This window comes from Canis lupus, chromosome 29, assembly GCF_011100685.1.
Source record: "Canis lupus familiaris isolate Mischka breed German Shepherd chromosome 29, alternate assembly UU_Cfam_GSD_1.0, whole genome shotgun sequence".
NCBI classification, from domain to species: Eukaryota; Metazoa; Chordata; class Mammalia; order Carnivora; family Canidae; genus Canis; species Canis lupus.
The window spans coordinates 17,197,024-17,215,387 of NC_049250.1; the positions used below are offsets into that span (position 1 = coordinate 17,197,024).

The following is an 18,364-nucleotide window of genomic DNA, read 5'->3' on the forward strand; positions in this document are numbered from 1 at the left end:
TGCTCAGAAGGCGAAATGAGTATCATCTCTAATATTTGGCACCTCAGTCTTAGTGGTTGAAGAACAGAATCAGAAACGTTTGAATCAATTGGCCATTTATGTTTAATAGTGAAAGACTGGCTAATGATAACAATGCACTGTAAAACCTTCAAAAGGAAAGGAGAATGTTTTGTGGACCTGTGTGTGTGGCAATTTTAAGTCCTTAGTTTTTAAAGTCAGTACTTTTTAATGGGAACAACTTGACCAAAAATCTGTCGCAGAATTTTGAGAATCATTAAAACAAAAGTTTAATGAGAAAAACAAATAAAAATAAATACGAAGCAGTCCTTTAGCGCACAGCAGAAATATTCAGCTGACAATGGTAGTGAGAAAAGTACTGCAATTTATTGGTAAACTGTAAGTTGTACAGAGAAGAGAAAGCAAAGGAAAGCAGGGTGAAAGAAGTGGTAGTAGTAGTAGCAGCAGCTCTGAAAAGGAGCCACATAGGAGACTATGAGCTGGTCCTAAAGAGCATTGCTGGCTTCCCCTGTGGAACCTGGCAGCAGCCCAGGCACTGAGCACTTACCCCAGCACATGCAGTTCCAACAACTTTATGTGCGTTACCTGACTTAATTCTCATCAAAGACTCACTCCAACAGAGGTTAGTTAAACTTGCTGAGACCACAGAGCTAGCTACTGCAGAGCCAGGATTTTATTTTGGGTCTGGCATCAAAGCCCACACTGCAAACTACTATACTATACAGCAGAGGTAGCAAAAACAAAGCAAGCAGGCGGTGGGCCAAATTTAAGAAAAACAAAAATGGGAGCAAGCTCATTCTAGGCTTTGAAACAGGACTTCGTAAGTGGTGTATCTATAATGAACAGACAACCCCTGCAGATCAGCGTCATGGAGCAATGTGGCCCCAATGTACTAGTGTGACAGTTCTCTCAAGATAAATTCAGAGCAGTACTTTTCTGTGAAATCTGTATTTTAGCCATTGATAATTAGTTAAGAAATTTAAAAGTTGTTGGGGCACAAACCCATCAATGGACACTAATATGCTACCTCTGTGCTCCAGGGTTTAAAATTAAGTAAAGCCAGATTAAATAATAGTACTGTTCCAATGGTAATTTCCTGATTTTGTTAATGGCACTGTGGTTATGTGTTGTTATTGTTTTTAAAGAAAAACACTAAAGAATTTAGGGTAAAAGGACATCTTATTTTCAATTTACTTTCAAAGAATTCTGAAAAGTTTGTGTGTGTGGGGTGAGACAACAAGAGAAAAAGGAAAGAAGGAGGGAGGAAATGATAAAGCAAACATAGTGAAATGATAACATCTGGAGAAACATGGGGTCATGCAGTTTTATGTGTCTACCTGGTTAGGCTCCAGGATCCAGTTACTCAGTTCAACACTAATGCAAGTGTTGCCATGAAGGTACTCTGTAGATGTGGTGAACATCTACAGTCAGTAGACTTTAAGTAAAGATTATCCTCAATAAATGGCCGAAGCCTCATGGGATCAGCTGGAAGGCCTCAGGTCTTCCTGAGTAGTTCTGCCTGGGGACTCTGTAGCTGTAGCTCCTATCCATGAGTTTCCAGCCTGCCCTATAGATTTAAAATTATTGGCGCCTATAACTGCATAGCCAATTCTGTGAAATTTAAATTAAAAAAAGAGGTAGCTTTATGCACATACATATATTATACCCACAAAAACATATATATATATATATATATATATACACGTGCACACTCACACACAAATAGATAGGTATTTTCTGTTGGTTCCATTTCTCTGGCAGAACACTGACTGATGCAGATTTTGGTACCATGCTGCTGTAACTAATACCTAAAAATATCAAAGTAGCTTTGGAATTGGGTAATGGTAGAAGCCAGAAGAGTACTGAGGCATATGACAGAAAAAGCCTAGACTGTCTTAAAGAGACTGTTAGTAGCAACACAGACATTAAATGAGATTCTGGTAAGAATGCAGAAGGTGGTGAAATGCATAATAGAGAAATCTTTTCTTCTGTCACCCAAAAGAATGTACCTATGGTCACTGAATAGAATGTGAACAGAAATATGTTAAAAGTACTTCTGGTGAGGTCTCAGAAGAAAATCCAGAACATGTCACCCAAAAGAATGTACCTATGGTCACTGAATAGAATGTGGACAGAAATATGTTAAAAGTGCTTCAGGTGAGGTCTCAGAAGAAATTCCAGAACATGTTACTGGATAATGGAAGAAAGGCGATATTTGTTATAAAGTAGCAGAAAACTTGGCTGAATTGTGTTGTATTACTGGGTGGAAAGTAGGACTTGTAAGTGATGAACTTGAATATTTAGCTGAGGATATTTCCAACCAAAAGGTTAAAGGTGCGGCCTGGTTTCTCCTTGGTGTTTACACAAAAATGTGAGGCTAGGAGATACACTGAGGAACTAATAAGCAAAAAAGAACTAGCACTTGAAAATTTGGGAGGATTGTGGCCTATCCAGATTTTGAAGGATGCTAAAATTGGAAAATTCATTGTTATGAAAGCATTTCTTCGGATTTAAACAACTTTTTGTTGGAAGAGATTAGGTGTATGGATCCAATGGATCCATTCAAACATTTCAGCAGAAACCAGAAAGAGAGATAAAGTTATCCAGAAAGGACCCATGAATAACCCTCTTGACATACACAGGAGACCCGACCCACAGGGATTTTAAGAATGATACACCAGCAGAAACACAGCCAGCTAAGACTGCAAGGGACAGACATAGGATAAAATGAAGGAAGGTAATCAGATCTCTGGGATTCTACAGGTAGGAAAATGGGCTACATGGCTGCAAACACAAGTTAACCTTTATGAAGAAATGATTTAGAGAGCAGAGCTGCAGGTGCATAGGAAAAGCTGTGGGCCCTGAGGGCAGAGTATCAAGGTACAGAGAATTATCCTCAGGCCTTGAACATTATGAATTCAATTTGCCCTGCTGGGTTTTGACTTGTTTAGGAATAGGACCCTTTTATTCCTTCCAATTTCTCCCTTTTGGAATGAGAATGTTTATCCTATGCTTGTTCCATCACTGTAATTCACAAGCAGGTAATTTGTTTTCTAGGTTTACAGGTCCACACATGGGGAGGGATGGTGCCCCCCAAAGAAACCACAAACCTGATCTAGATGACTGTGATGATGAGATTTGGGGCTTTTGATATGATGTTTAGGTCAGATTCTGGACTTGTTGATGCTATAATGAGTTGAAACTTTATGGAATATTGGGATGGGATGAATATATTATGCCTGAAAGATGAACCTGAATTTTTGGTGCAAGAGGGTAAACTGCAAGAGGTTGAACAGCGGCCCCAAAAAGGTATATCCAAGCTATAACCTCTGGCACTTATGAAGGTTACTTGGAAATAGCGTCTTTAAAGATGTAATTAAATAAAAGATTTTGAGATGAGATGGCTTATATTTTATCTTATAGACATAAGAGATGGCTACTGTCCTTAAGAGAAAGGAAAGGCAGATATGACATATACAGATTTGACTTTACACAGACATGTGAAAACGGAGGCAGAGATTGGAATGATGTGTGTACAAGTCAAGGAAGGCCAATCACTGCCAACAGCCACTAGCTAGAAACTGAAAAAAGCAAAGAAGGAGTCTCCCTAAAGCTTTTGGAGAAAATGTGGCCCTGCTGATGCCTTAATTTTGGGCCTTTGTCCTCCTCAACTGAGAAACAATACATTTCTGTTGTTTTAAGTCACTAAGTTTGTGGTAATCTTGTGGCAGACCTAGGAAACAAATATACTGGGTGAAGGGTATATTAGGATTCTTTGTACTGTTATTGTAATATTTCTTATAGGTTAAATTGTATCCAAATTCAAATTTTAAAGTGAATTTCCAATAATATCTTTAGCTTGCCATGGAAATCCTTTATAATTCTTTTTATTTTTTTTAAGTAGGCTCCATCCCCATCATGGAGCCCAATGTGGAGCTTAAACTCACGACCCTGAGATCAAGACCTGAGCTGAGATCAGAGCTGGATGCTTAACTGAGTCCCCAGGTGCCTCTTGGCATGGAAATCCTTACATAATCTCAAATCTGCCTTTTAATACTCTTGACATCATTTTGCTGTATGTCTCAGAGCATCTATATTATAAAATAATTTAAAATACCTCTTTCATTGCACTTAACAAAGATAAATTTTAGCCACCTGGGAAATTTACCATCATGAAATGAAGCTTAACCTAAGAGTTCTGGACAGTAGATTTACACCATCTTTTTTAAAAGACCTGGACTCACATAAAAGAATTGGCCCAGGTAAAATTACTACTCACCAGCAATTTTAAATGCTTTATATATGAAAACTTACCAGCTGTTTCTCACTCACAGGAGATGGAGGTGGGGGAACAGTTTCTCCAGAAGAGGGACGCCAGGTTAAAAGCCTTTAAAATATCAAAATCACACCAATCACTGAGAATGTGAAACATGACACATCCAATATGTTTTGAAACAGCATAAAAACGTCGTAAGAATATGCCAAAAACAATATAATCCTCCTCTGACTACTGCTAAAAACTATTTGCTGAAAAAATCTAGTAAAAAATTTAAAATACGTATTTCCAGAAAACAATTAACTAGCATATAATTAAAACTGTACTGTGGTCATCAGTTAAAAAAACAACAACACACTTCTGAAAAGTTTCAAAAGCTTTAAACTCACTTTTTCTAAGTATTGTCATTAAATATTTTCTAAGTGAGACTGAGAAAAGTTGGAGAAAAATTTTCAAAAATTGATAGAACTCTTTAGATTATATTTTTAAAATGTATAATAATAAATGAAACGAAATTTGGCCCAAAAGAAGAAACTAACTTGCCATCCCTGGATTGGGTACTTGGAATAGAAAGATGATTAAGGCCCAAGTTCTTGCTTCTGAGAAGCAGGAGCTCCTGGGGAATGGAGTAGACAGATGGTAGATACATCATTTCAATTCAATATGGAAAGAACTCTGGTGCAGTTATTTTCTATTAAGAAATGTTTATTAGATGATCTTTAAGATCATGCATCTTCATTTGAATTTGTAATTCAATAAATTAAAACAGAAGCAGTTCCTAAAAACAAAACAAAGAATGTTCAGCCTGGCTGGTTTTTGTTAAGATTTCACAGGGACAATAGCTAGGCAAGAATTCGGACTGTCTTTGACATAAAGGACAAATAAACTCTGACAAAAATGGATTATTTGTCAAGTACATTGTTCCAACAAAATGTGCACCAAAAAATAAGAAAAACTGACCAGTATTTGTCCGTTTTGTGTAGACTCACCTAGAGGTTACTTTCCTAGAGGTGCGTTTGACTTACAATGTCTTATTAGGATACTTACAAGGGGATCATACTAATGCACACATATTTAACTCAGGTCATGAAAAAGTTTATGATGCTTAAAAATCTGAACTCAGTTTTCATATAGTTTTATGCCAGTACATACGTATGTCTCTACTTATGATGTTTTAACTCAGATTTAAAACATCCCATTAAACAGATCTAAAGTAAAACTTTGTGTAGGTAAGAGAGCCCCAAAGGTTGAGCTGGGAAGTAAACTGAAGTATGTCCTACAAATAATCCAGGTGCTATTAGTCATTTAGCGAGACTATGTCTTAGTTTCCCCATTGATAACTACTCCTTCACTACAATTCAATTTTGAACTAAATCATTAGAAGATGACAACTATAAAATATATTTGCAAATAAATTTTCCTTAAATTATTAAATCATAGTAATGAAATATATGTTGTTGTTGTTTAAATTCAAAACCACTGCTTGCTTTAATCTGGATAAATAAAACCCTATTACAGTAGAATCACTTCAACATGACCAATGACCATATGAGACAAAAGTGTTTGGTTTATAAAGAATTTAGTACAAATATTTGTTATGGTTTACAGGAGTCCAATTTGCAATAAATAAAAATTCATGGAACACTGAGGTATTTTTAAAAGAATCTGTCAAAAAAAATCACTAGTTACTATCAAGCTTTTTATGTCTATCATTCAAGATACAAATAAAGTTGTATAAAATCTTACGCATGTGGGATTGTGGTTTTGAAGATATCCAGTGTGCAGTTACAAGTTTTATCCCAGATTTCTAGGGTAAATTTCTCACCATTCAGAATAACAACATTCTCTAAGCAGTTTGTACCAGATCGTGCTAACTGCTCATTGTCTGGAAAAGAAAAGAGCAATTCATTTATATATCACCAGGGTCATATATTTAACACTTTGTGTCACTATTTGCTATATACCTACCTTGCTGCACACACCAGTATAGTTGAGCAAAAATATCATCCAAAAGTACATCACTGAGTACTTCTAAATACTGGGTGAATACATCACAGATCGCATAAAGTGCATGATTACAAGTTGTAGTCATCCATTCCGCTTTCTAAGGGAAAAAATGTCATTAAAAGGTTAGACCATTTGTCAACCACCAGTATTAAAAAAGAAATATGTTTGCATAATTAATAGCTAAGCCTGTCCATGTTCCTCTCAGAGCGCTTACTTCCCTCTAGAATATTACACTCACCTCAACTCAGTATCTGAGATTTTTCTGTTATTCTGTAACAAATTATGTATAAAATAACTATTTCTGCATTATTTTTGATTATAAAAAATTACTACTAAAAAAAAATTACTACTGAATTGTCTTGCTACTAACATTATGACTTCTCAAACAATATGCATGAATATCAACAGCTGGCCTTGCTCCACAATATGACCGAACATAAAAGAGAAATAAGAATTTAACCAAGTGGGTTTAGCATAAATTTAAAATAAAACTTTCATGAAGTAGGGTTACTTGAAAATACTACAAATGGTAAATAAGGCCATACAAAATAAGTTTAAATAATTTATTTTTCTCAAATACAGAAAGGACTAATCTGGACTCGCTGATAAAATTTTCATATACAGTTTTGTGTCAGTGCATATACATGTCTACTTATTAATGTTTTCTGTAAGAGTCAACCTGTAGATTTAAAAATCACAGATCTAAAGTAAAACTTCTTGCAGGTCAGAAAGTCTCTAATGTTTGCATTTAATATAGCTGTATGGGACAAAACAAGAAAACTTGAAGCTCTCTCCCTACATTGAATGAAATGCACACTATAATTGGTTTTTAGTAAAAGACATTGAAATACAAGAAACAAAAGAATACTATGTATTCTTTACTCACTTCAGAATAAGAAGTTGCTATGAATGCTAAAAAACGTTATTGGTGTCTATAGTTGTAGCAATATTAAAATGAAGAAACTGGAAGTTCAACAAAAATAAAAAACAACCGATTCATTATAACTCAGTTCTATGCACAAATAGTGTTCTTTCTTGATAAAGATATACTTTTTATTACAATGAAAAACTTGCTAGGAATTTTTTCTCTTTTGAAAGATTTAAGATTTTAAGATGTGATCTACTAAACTATTAGAGAAAATATTAAGAACGCTTTTAACTTGACTGTGTCAAATGAAAATTTTTTTCTCTTACCTCTGTCTGTTGTTCTGGCAATTTCATGTTGTCAAAGATTCTGAAAACAATTCTAAATAAATCCTGCCACCAGTGTTTTTCATAAGTGTGGCCATAAGTTTTCATTATTTCGAACATTACTGTTAAACCCCTAAAATGATAAAAACACAAGTGGAAAAATATAATACAAAAAAGTATACCATATCAGATTCTCTTAAAATAGATTTTAGAGGTCATAAAGCTACTGAAATGGTTTTAAACTAACACGAGATATTCAGTTTTAAGAAATTTCCGCTGTAGAACAGGTTTCTTTGGAATGCGTCATGTAGGAAAAAATTCCAAAGGCCTTAGCCTTAAAATATTTTATTTCATTTTTCTTCCATTCCCACTCATCATTCCAGCAATTTAAGATTGTAAATAAAATTAAAGATTGTGAATGATCACCATAAAATTAGTTTCTGGGAAATCTTTTACAAAGAGTTATAGGACTTTTTCGCTAACCCTGTAATTATTCATATAGGATCTCTAAAGAAAAGGATTTATAAAGCTGATCCACTAAGATATTCATGTGGGCAGTTTATTTCCTACTCTATATCCTAGGCATAGAGGAGTGCTTCTCACTCAGGAGGCACAGAGTGTTTACTGAACAAATAAACTGCTCAGTATCACATTCACTGTCTTTTAAGTGTTAAAGTTAAAACTCAACATTGCCTTCCTAATTCCTTAATATCTTCTTCTAAATAATAATCCCTTCTTATAACAATGCATTAAAAAACGTAATCTTTCTATATGCTACTTTTTTCTAGCAAAATTGGTATCCTTCCATTTAGAAAAGGTTTGTATTTCTGAAAAGGTCTGATGGTAAGCCAGAACAAAATGTTTGAAAGACTCCATAAGGATTGGTTCACAGTCCAACTCATTTACTATGTTACCTCTGGGCCTAATACACGTCTGGCACATAGCAGGCTCTAAATAAACATTTGTTAAATAAACGTGTAAAGCATATTATAACAGTCTGGTACAGCGAGTTCACAGCAGTTTATATGATCTGTAAGATATCTAATGTATATAATGAAAAAGTAAAGGAGCCATAATAAGAAAATTCCCGTGGAAGAAATACATTCTCTGCTTTGGGAAAAGCCTGTTGAAATTCATGATTCCCCCTACAATGAAACAAGGCTCCCTCTTCCTCCTTTTCCTGAGCCTGAAATCCATTTCCTCCCACTCTTAGTAACTGGATGCTAACTCCCAGAGCTAGGGGTAAGGAGATGTGGGAATCCTGTTTCTTCATGGCCCACAAATCAAACACAGACCTACAGAGGTTTCCAAGGATTTTCACTATTCCAGAAATCTTTTTGAAAGCAATACTTAAGTTGCTGGTACAGGGAAAAAGAGTATTCGACACCTTAGGTTAATTAACCAACCCTAAATTTATAGAATTTTAAGGCAATCAAATGGGAACACATGTGAAAGTACTATGTAATTAACCTGTTATACAAATTGTGGTATTACATTTTATTTTTTTAAAGGTTTGTTTGTTTATTTATTTATTTATTTATTTATTTATTTATTTATTCATTTATTCATTCGGGGGGGGGGGGCAGAGACACAGGCAGAGGGAGAAGCAGGCTCCATGCAGGGAGCCCAACGTGGGACTCGATCCCGGGTCTCCAGGATCACACCACCCAGGGCTGCAGGCAGTGCTAAACCGCTGCGCCATAGGGGCTGCCCTGGTATGACATTTACATTTACATTGTAAATCTCAATAATTTAGTTTACATGAGTCAGGGGCTATCGTGAATTTTATCAAGTTCCTAACAGGTCCACTGCCAAACAATTCTCAATGTCTTGTGATTTCTAAATTCTATGACAAATTCCCAAGGTTTGAGTCCTATTTTGGATTACTTACCTAATTTCATAAAAATTTCTGTTATGACAAATAAAAATGAAGTTTCTTAGGATATGTATCAAACTCCACCTTGGATGGGGATGAGGGGGGTTGTGGCATAAGGGGAAGAAGGAAAGATTCATTCTTTCATTATAGTTCTATCATTGATATGTTACAAGTCTGTATTTACTCTTTCCAACTTTAGAAAATCCAATAAAGTTAACTGCCCAAATGACTGATTCTCCCCTAAAAGACAGATTTTTAAAAACATATAATTGAACTCATGATGTCTCAAGCACCTGTTGACAGGTAACAGGATATACAAATCAGTCATTTCAATTTGGCAGTAAAATATGTAGGATAAAAATTTTATATGGGATTGATAGGAGCTGTAACATAAGAAGTGTGCATTGAATGCTTATCCAGTTATACTATAAGCATAATAGTTTCTTTACAAATGGACTTAAAAAAAATAAAAAAAAAATGAAAAAAATGAAAAAAAAAAAAAACCAAATGGACTGCACATTCATATAGATCTTTTCTTAAGAATATACTTTTGAAAGAGCTCATCTCTTTTTTTAATAGACCTACATTATTCAAAACTGTGTTACTGACCAGTCTTCAAAGAGAAATGGTTCTTTATCTAAAGTCCACCATGGATGTGATTTGGAAATTCTTCTAGCATTCATCAGGAAATAAATATTCCCACTAACTTCAATTTCTAATTAGAAACAAATGTATGAAAAGACAGAATGTGTAAACTATTACAAAAAAGCTAAAACTCAAAGTAGTATGCTAGACTATAATCTGAAGGAAAAGTAATATTTCTATTTTTACTGTTGCTCCATTAACATTTTTAAATCTGCCTATCAAATAATTACTATATGTGATAAAACACATGACTTATGGACTTATGGCCTTCAACTACTAAACTTATGTTCACATAAGAAAAGTTAAGTCAAAATGAGCCTTTCAAAATTATAGTTACAAGCAATGACTGTTACCTGGTTCTTACATCTAATTTGCATCTATTGATGATACAGGATAACTCAAAGAGAATTGGGAACCATCCTCTGACCCACACCCGGTCTTCAGGTGCCACATTCATATCATCACTTGTGTACTCCTTGAAAGCCTTCAAGAAGAAAGGTAGATATATTTAAGGCAAAACATAAAACCTGTATATTATTTCTCCAAAAATCTTTTTGAATTCTTTACAAATCAAAAGTGAGCAATTTAAGACTATAACTGCCTATGAAGAGGACTGCACTAAAGCTGAAGTTGGTTTTAGTTTCAACTCTGTGATCAGCTTTTCTGTATTACTCTATTCACCAGGTTACATTAGGCTTCCATTTTTATTATTTCCCTGGTTATGACACATGCAGTCATACAAGCCACCCTGGGAAGTGTGAAAGGTCAAATGAGTCAATGTATGTAAAAAAAGTACTAAGCACCCCATACATACACATTTGTATGTAGTAAAGAAAATCTTACTATCAAATCTGTAATGAATCACTTCTCTTGATGACAATTACAGAGATACATTCAGATATGCAAGTTAAGGTTGGCAGCCAGGTTGCCAATTCAACTTTTTACTTCAGTGCTTAAGCCCACACTCATCCACAGTCAACCTCAGTGCTGCACAGTACAACATGCAAGCAATAGTATGGGTTCATGGCTAAAAACATAGGATTGGGTTCAAACCCTAGGTCTCCTTTACTAGCCCTGCAATCATGGACACAATTTTTAACTCCTTTGTGCCTCAGATTCCTTACCTGTATTGGGCTATAACACTACCTATATCCCATAAAGTTAACATTAAATGAGTTAATACGCATCAAACACTCAGAAAAACACCTGACATCTTTAGTAAAAGACAGCTATCATTACACTTAGGAAAACATCTGATACTTTTAATAAATGATAGCTATCATTACTAACTACTTAAGTCAGAATCAAGCTCAAATAATAATGCTTCATATCCCCTCAATTCACCAATAAACTTCAATCTCAGACTGGAAATAAATACTCAGCAAAATTTTGTTTACTAAATGATGCTATACCTGAGGTCTATCAGACACATATTTTGCACAATGGCGAATAAGTCGAATTGCTTCCATACTTGTGTCTGGGAAAGCTGCATTGCACGCAAATTCAGACAAACACTTCACTGCATCCTGGAAAGAATCAATGGTCGCTGGAAAGTGTTTTTCAAACACAAGAGCTAAAAGGGTGGGAAATATATCAAAATAATTATAATTTTTCAATTATTCCTAACTGTACCAAAAAACACCAATCCCTAGATGTAAAGCATGCTTAAAGGTGAAGGGTTTTGATGTCTAACAGACAAGGCTTCGTGTCTCTCATTACCACTTATTTGACTGTCTTGAGTAGTGGGGAGAGGGACACAGGTCTGTGTTTTCTTTACACTATAAAGCCAGCACATACTACAGTGATGGTATACAGCTGGTACTGAATCAACAGTTGTTGAGTGAATATACAAAATTATGTTCAATCTATCTGTATTTCAGTTTCTTAATCTATGAAAAATGACAATGGTCATCATTATTATCTTTCAGACAGCTTAACCTATATCCTCAGGATTTCATTCTCTTTTAAAGTCAAAGCAGGCTAGTGTAATGTAGTGGCGTAATATTATAATGTAGCAGTCAAAAACCTCTCCCTGGCTTTGAATCCTAACCCCATGATGCACTTTATACAAGTCACTTAACCTCATTGGGCTTCAGTTTCCTGATCTATTTAAAAAGGGATAATGAAGCTACTTATCTCATAGAGCTGTAAAGACCAGAGGAAACACATTCAAAGTGCTTACTATACTATACTTGCCATACAGTAAACATTCAATGAATGTTAATTATAATAACGTAGTAACAATGTCATTATTCTTACTCTGTTTCTATAGGCAAAACTTGGTAAACTTAAAACCTAGAATAGACCCCTGATTTTACATTTGTATTATTTTTTTAACTTGAACATAGCCGGAAGAATACTCACTGACAATGTGCCCTGTTGTTTGGAATGCAAGTTCCACTATGCTTTCATCTTGATCAGATGCAGCTAGATGAAACACAGAGAAAATGTTCTTCCATCCAGACCGAATGTTAGCAGCTTGAGAATTAACCATTTGTGCTATACACCGTACAACCATATCTCGAATTGTTGGAGACCTAAAATATTAATATCATTGCTTGGATATGCATATAGATAAAAACCCATCAGCTTTTTTTTTCCTTTCTTCTGATTTTCCCCCTGCTGTGGGAAATAATATGGTATTTTTCTGATATTAAGCAATTCAACAAATATAATACCTGTTCCGTTTCATTATATGTTCAAATGGTCTTAAGAAATCCTTCTGGAATCTGAAATTAGCAAGCTCCCCTTTCTCTAAAAACTTCATTGACAATTGCCTCAAGGAGTCTACTGCAAAAATAGCTACATCTTCATTAGGATTACAGCCAACCTGTAATGGCAACAGAAATATAGGGTGCTAATGTCAGCAGTGAAAATCTATTTCTTCATTTTTCAGAAAAAATATATGACTAATGACTAGCGTAGATAGGTAAATCCTAAGATTCTCCACAAAGGCACTAGGTGTACTAACAAAATTTCTCAACAAGAGAAACATATTTTAACTAAACTCTTAAAACCTGCAGCAATCACTTCTAAAAAGAAAGGATTCAAAGGGTTTTCTAATTTCAATTACAAAAATGTAATTTAAAAAAGCTAGAAAAGGAAAAAGTCTCAATTAGATTATAAGGAATTGTTTAAAATTATAAATGTAAGCAAATCTTATAACTATTTAAATACCTTATTAAAATGATCGCCAATAACTTCCCAAATTCGAGACCACTGCAATCTTATTCTTCCCATGTTGTAATATGATATTTCTACTATTTTTTGTAGACTAAACATTCTTGGATGTGTAGTGGAAAGTAATTCATCCATAGACACGGCACAGAGCCAACGGACAAAATCCACTATAATATAAATAGATTTACATTGTTTAGCTTAAGTTTCAAGACTTTTAGCCAAAAAAACAATTTATAAATGAAATAAATATATATACTTACCAATAGCGTTTCCATCTAGCCTTGTAGACCCTGTAAATATTCTAAAGGAAAGAAACATAATTCAAAAATTTATAAAGTCCTATGTCTGTTTCATCAATTCAAAAAAGTAAGTAGCCTGAGGTACTTGCTACTTTTTTATTTTTTTTTAAATTTTTTTTTAAATTTTTTTTTTTTTTTTTTTGGTACTTGCTACTTTAAATCTGGTTTAAGGTAACAAAGAATAAGGCAGTCAAATTAGTATTTTATCATATCATTTAATAACAAGTATAGTTTGGATGTTCCTCCCTCCCTCCTTTGCATATAATTGAGAATATATTGTTGTAATTTTATTAGTAAGTTTACAAACACTAGATCAATAGCTTATGAGACTCTAAGGATAAGAAAAATATCAATTGTAAAACTAAATGATAATTGGCACAGTGCAAAACAGAGGATTTTTTTCAATTCTTCCTGATTATCTACTAGCAATAAACATGTCCTAAGATGAAAAATTCTTTGTTTTTCAGGTAACATGTTTGATTAGAAAACTCATTTATGTTAAATTACAAGCAATTGCAAACAGTCTCCAATAGTTTAACCAAGAAATGGCTAAATAACTTTTTTTGGAAAATTCAAATGTTTATAGTTAAGCTGTCCTGTCTAGCTTTGCCCAGATTTCTTCACTGAGCTTTTTCATTGTTTTGAAGTTTCAGAAAAGACTTCAGCATAAACCTATTAGTCTTCTTTCAAGGTCTATATTCTTAACCATGCCCTGGTTTTGTAACCAAAGGTATAATGTACCTTCCAGAGTGAACTGATACTCCTCAATTTACATTGTGTACTATAGGATTTGCATGGCAAAAAGGTAAAGGCAGGAGCAGGTCAAATATTAAGCTTAGAAATAAAGGAACTGGGAGCGCCTGGGTGGTTCCATCAGTTAAGGAACTAACTCTTGGTTTCACCTTAAATTATGATCTCAGGGCCATGAGATTGAGCCCCGTGTCGGGCTCTGTGCTTAGTGTGGAGTCAGCTTGGGATGCTCTCTCCCTCTGCCTCTCCCCCCTGCTTGCTCTCTCTCTAAAATAAATTTAAATAAATAAATAAATAAATGTATGTATGTATGTATGTATGTATGTATGTAATCATAGTAACAGTAATAGCTACCAACAATCACAAAGTGGGTGCTCAGTGTTTTATAATATATATCCACTCACTTAGTAATCACAAATACCCTGTGAAGTAGGAACTGGTATACTTCTAATTTTATAAACATAGAAACTGAGGCATAAAGATATTTAATAACTTCCTTAAAGTCACAGAACTAGTAAGTGCTACAGCCAAGATTCAAATCAGGATGGATATACTCCACCCTCTTTACTACTCTGATACACTGCCTCACACTTACCTGAAAACATAAACATAACAAAACATAAACATTTAAAGTATATTGTTTTTTTCCTACAATGTCTACTATATCCATGCTGTGAGTATATCATGATTTTTTTAACCTCACTGCCCTTGAATGTCTGTCCATGTATCCTGGCAATGAGTAACAAATATAAGACAGGAAAAATAGCCTAAAAACCAACAACATGATGACTCAGAATCTGATCTGCTAAAGGAATATTTTAAGTTTTCCTCTATTGTTCTTGTCAGTACAACAAAATAATTCAAAGACCTAGCTGCGAATACCATGGGGGTCGGGGAGGGAATAGAATAATAAGACCCCATTTAATCCAGTGGTTAGACTGGATCCAGAAATTAAAAATATAAAAAGCCTACAACTTCTTGCATAAACAAAAATGAAAATAGCTAGGTACACATTATAAATGTCATTAGGTGATTTCTCAAACCATATATATTCTCATAGGCAATGGCTATAAAAAAAAAAAATACCACGGAGGTAAAACTAAATAGTATACAGGAGAAACAGCAAGAAAAGGAAGAAGGAAAAAATTTTCTTTAAACTGAGAAGGAAGTTAATGACAAAGAGTAGTGGCAGAGATGGAGATTATATGCAACTACGTGGGAAAGAAGCAACAAATTGAAGGCCCTGAAATCATGGAGAATAAGGACAAAGAAATACCAGTAGCAGACAAGTTTATAGACTCAGGGTGACAGAATTTATTTCAGGAGCATACATCCTGAAAAAAGGCATTCAAGTAGCCTCTGAGGGGTCACTTTATTTCTTGTCATGCTCCACTACAGATAAACCACATGGTAGAGCAAAGCAGTCTGTGGAGGCATGTAAAGTTAAGCCTTCATAAACTAAGGCAATAGAACAGGGCTATATTTCATAAAATCAGTCTATGAAATGGATTCTGCATTCCCTGTACAAAAAGCAAAGGACAGAAGCACGAGAATCCTGTGTGTTATTATTAAAAGATATATCCTTAAAAGCATGAACAGGAAAACAAAATGATAGATTACTGTTCCAGCCACAAAATGAAAGCAAAGCAGCAATACCCACCCCTCCCAAAAAAAGTTGACAAAACCTGACGATTCTGGACCTCAATAAACTTTAAACTGTATGCAATGCAAAGGCAAACTACATGTAAAAAGTTTTCACAGTGAAAATATGAGGTAACACTGGTTTTTTAGACCTAATTGGAGGGTATTTATGATCAAACACAACTGGGGATGTGCTACATGTATTTTCTGATAGGTGATGGAATGTTCCAAAGTGTGAGATAGGCCAATATAAAGCTAGATCTGTGTGCTTAAAATTAATAAAAACAAAAACTATGGTACTTTTTTTTATTTTTTAAACTTTTAGCAGTAAGTCATTCCTGGATAAAATCTATTCCTGCACAAAATAACTTTTAATTGAATCATGTTTTTTCTCTTAAGAAACAGAAGCTATAAATAATTAAGCAAAAAGAATTACTATGATTTTTCATGTTTATTTTCTATACTTGTCATAACAGATTATTCAGAACAAACCTAAGGACAAGAAAATGATTTTTTTGCAGGACAGGTATAGAACTTTCCAGGATGATGCCTAAGACTACGTGCACCACTGACTTGAATTACCCAGGTTATCTAACTGACTTAGCTTATGAATTAGAGTCAGAATATTGCATAAAAAAATATACTCAGATACTGAGAAAGAAATTCAGGAAGAAATTTAATGAGAAAGTAAAATGCATCACACAAGAGTATCTTATAGTAAATCAAAGATATAACTTTTAATGCTTTTACTATAAGCTAAAATTTAAATGTTGAGGTTTTATATCAAATTGGATATTGGATTTAGGACTGCAGAAGCTATCTGGTGATGGCAAATTTGAGACAACAAAGTACTAACAATTTGTTTCAGACTTCTCTAAAATATCTTAAATTCTTAAAATGGAGAGGCATATCATTTATTCAAATGAATTCTATGTCTCCCTGCAACAAAAAGTGGATGGATAGATAAATCAGAATTGGGTATGGTCATACAAAATAAACTATGGAAATAAATAGTAGGTAAAATGTTAACTCTTGCCTGAAGAGATTCTCATTATGATAGTTAAGAGGATTTTTTGCAAGGCAAGAAAATCATTTGGAAACAAGCTACCCTGTCAGAAGAGCAGATTATTACACTCCTCTCCAGTTGTACATTCAAGCAGAGTGGTGGAGAGGCTAAGCGTATACACTCAAGAGATAGATATGCTGCCTGAGTGTATGTCCTGACATCACTCCTCCTAATTCTCTGTGGGTGAAACAGTTATTGCAACAATAATCAGGTCAAAATTAGTTGTGGGGATAATCAAGTTATTTAGGCCCCCTCTGTCTCAGTTTCTTCATTTGTAAATTAAAGACGATAATAATACTCATTTCATGAAGTTACTAGAAGTATTAAATGAAGTAATACATGGAAAGCACTTTGAAAAGTGCCAAGCACATGGTAAGCCTTCAAGTTATATAGTGGGTATAAAAGGATATGCAATCTTTCTTCAGCCTTCACAAGGAAAAGGCAAATGACCTCCTTCCCTCACAAAAAAAAAAAAAAAAAAAAAAAGGTCAGCAAGTGGAGATTAAGAGTTCTTTTCAAGGAAAAAGTTGCAGGGAATATTTCCATGGTGACCAGCCACTGAATACTCTTGTTCAGTCTGTACTTAGAGCATTAAGTTTTATCTGAAATAATTCTGGATTAGCAGAAGTCTCCAAGCACCAAGAAAAAAATGCATATATTTCTGAAAGTTTCATCAGAAGTAATAAATACATTTAAATGTCAGTGTTGTAAAATGTTAACTTTCAAATATATGGGCATTCATCCAGAAAAAGCTAATCTCAAAGGAATACTTAGTATGGGCTTACTTTTAGAAAACAAACTAAATATGATAATGTATATAATATACAAATTCCAAAGTCCTTTCCAAAGAAGCTTACTATAAGAATTGCCAGCAAATCCTTCATTTACCCAGAATGCAGTCTTATATCAAATAGGACTTGAAAGATTACATTCCATTTTCATATAGGGATAATAAGAGCAATTAGCTTTCTATAAAGGAAATAAAATGTGTTCTTTTTCATCAAGATTACCATTTTCTTAATGTTCACTAATATCTATTTTAAGTTAAATTTTCATACTGTTTATCTCCTTCCTATATTTCATGATCTAAAGAGCAAAATTATAGGTACTTCATCACCTAAATCACCATATATCACAATACAGTCTTAGGTAACTTTAGGAAAGTTATTTTGGCAATGATTTTTCTTTCTTTCCTTTTTTTTTTTTTTTTTTTTTTTTTTTTACCACTACTGAGCAAAATGTATCTAAATGCTACAGAATTAAACCAATGGTCATTTGAAAAGGGAATAAAATAAATACCTTACCTATCTACAGCAACAACAACACTTTGAGAACTGGTTTCTCCGATGGATTCCTGAATACTTGCTATCTGCTTCCAGTCCACATTTCCTCCAACTACCACACATAAAAGAGAG

The 18,364-nt window shown here is 34.1% G+C and overlaps 2 protein-coding genes across 8 annotated transcripts in view; one reads left to right on the forward strand and one right to left on the reverse strand.

The window, feature by feature from the left end:
- Positions 1-18,364, forward strand: part of CSPP1 (centrosome and spindle pole associated protein 1) — a 183,604-nt gene that overhangs the window by 147,713 nt on the left and 17,527 nt on the right. For all 4 annotated transcript variants that reach the window (XR_005381064.1, XR_005381063.1, XR_005381062.1 and 1 more), the window contains one exon: positions 10,406-10,511. The gene's annotated coding sequence lies outside the window, so the exon portion shown is untranslated. The remainder of the gene's footprint in view (positions 1-10,405; positions 10,512-18,364) is intronic.
- ARFGEF1 (ADP ribosylation factor guanine nucleotide exchange factor 1) overlaps positions 1-18,364 on the reverse strand; it is a 140,150-nt gene that overhangs the window by 14,228 nt on the left and 107,558 nt on the right. For all 4 annotated transcript variants that reach the window (XM_038579444.1, XM_038579446.1, XM_038579447.1 and 1 more), the window contains 11 exons: positions 18,254-18,344; positions 13,454-13,494; positions 13,191-13,360; positions 12,692-12,843; positions 12,378-12,550; positions 11,426-11,586; positions 10,367-10,497; positions 7,496-7,625; positions 6,263-6,398; positions 6,041-6,179; positions 4,333-4,405 (listed from right to left, as the gene is read on the reverse strand). In XM_038579444.1, the coding sequence (XP_038435372.1) occupies positions 4,333-4,405; positions 6,041-6,179; positions 6,263-6,398; positions 7,496-7,625; positions 10,367-10,497; positions 11,426-11,586; positions 12,378-12,550; positions 12,692-12,843; positions 13,191-13,360; positions 13,454-13,494; positions 18,254-18,344 (1,397 nt within the window). The remainder of the gene's footprint in view (positions 1-4,332; positions 4,406-6,040; positions 6,180-6,262; positions 6,399-7,495; positions 7,626-10,366; positions 10,498-11,425; positions 11,587-12,377; positions 12,551-12,691; positions 12,844-13,190; positions 13,361-13,453; positions 13,495-18,253; positions 18,345-18,364) is intronic.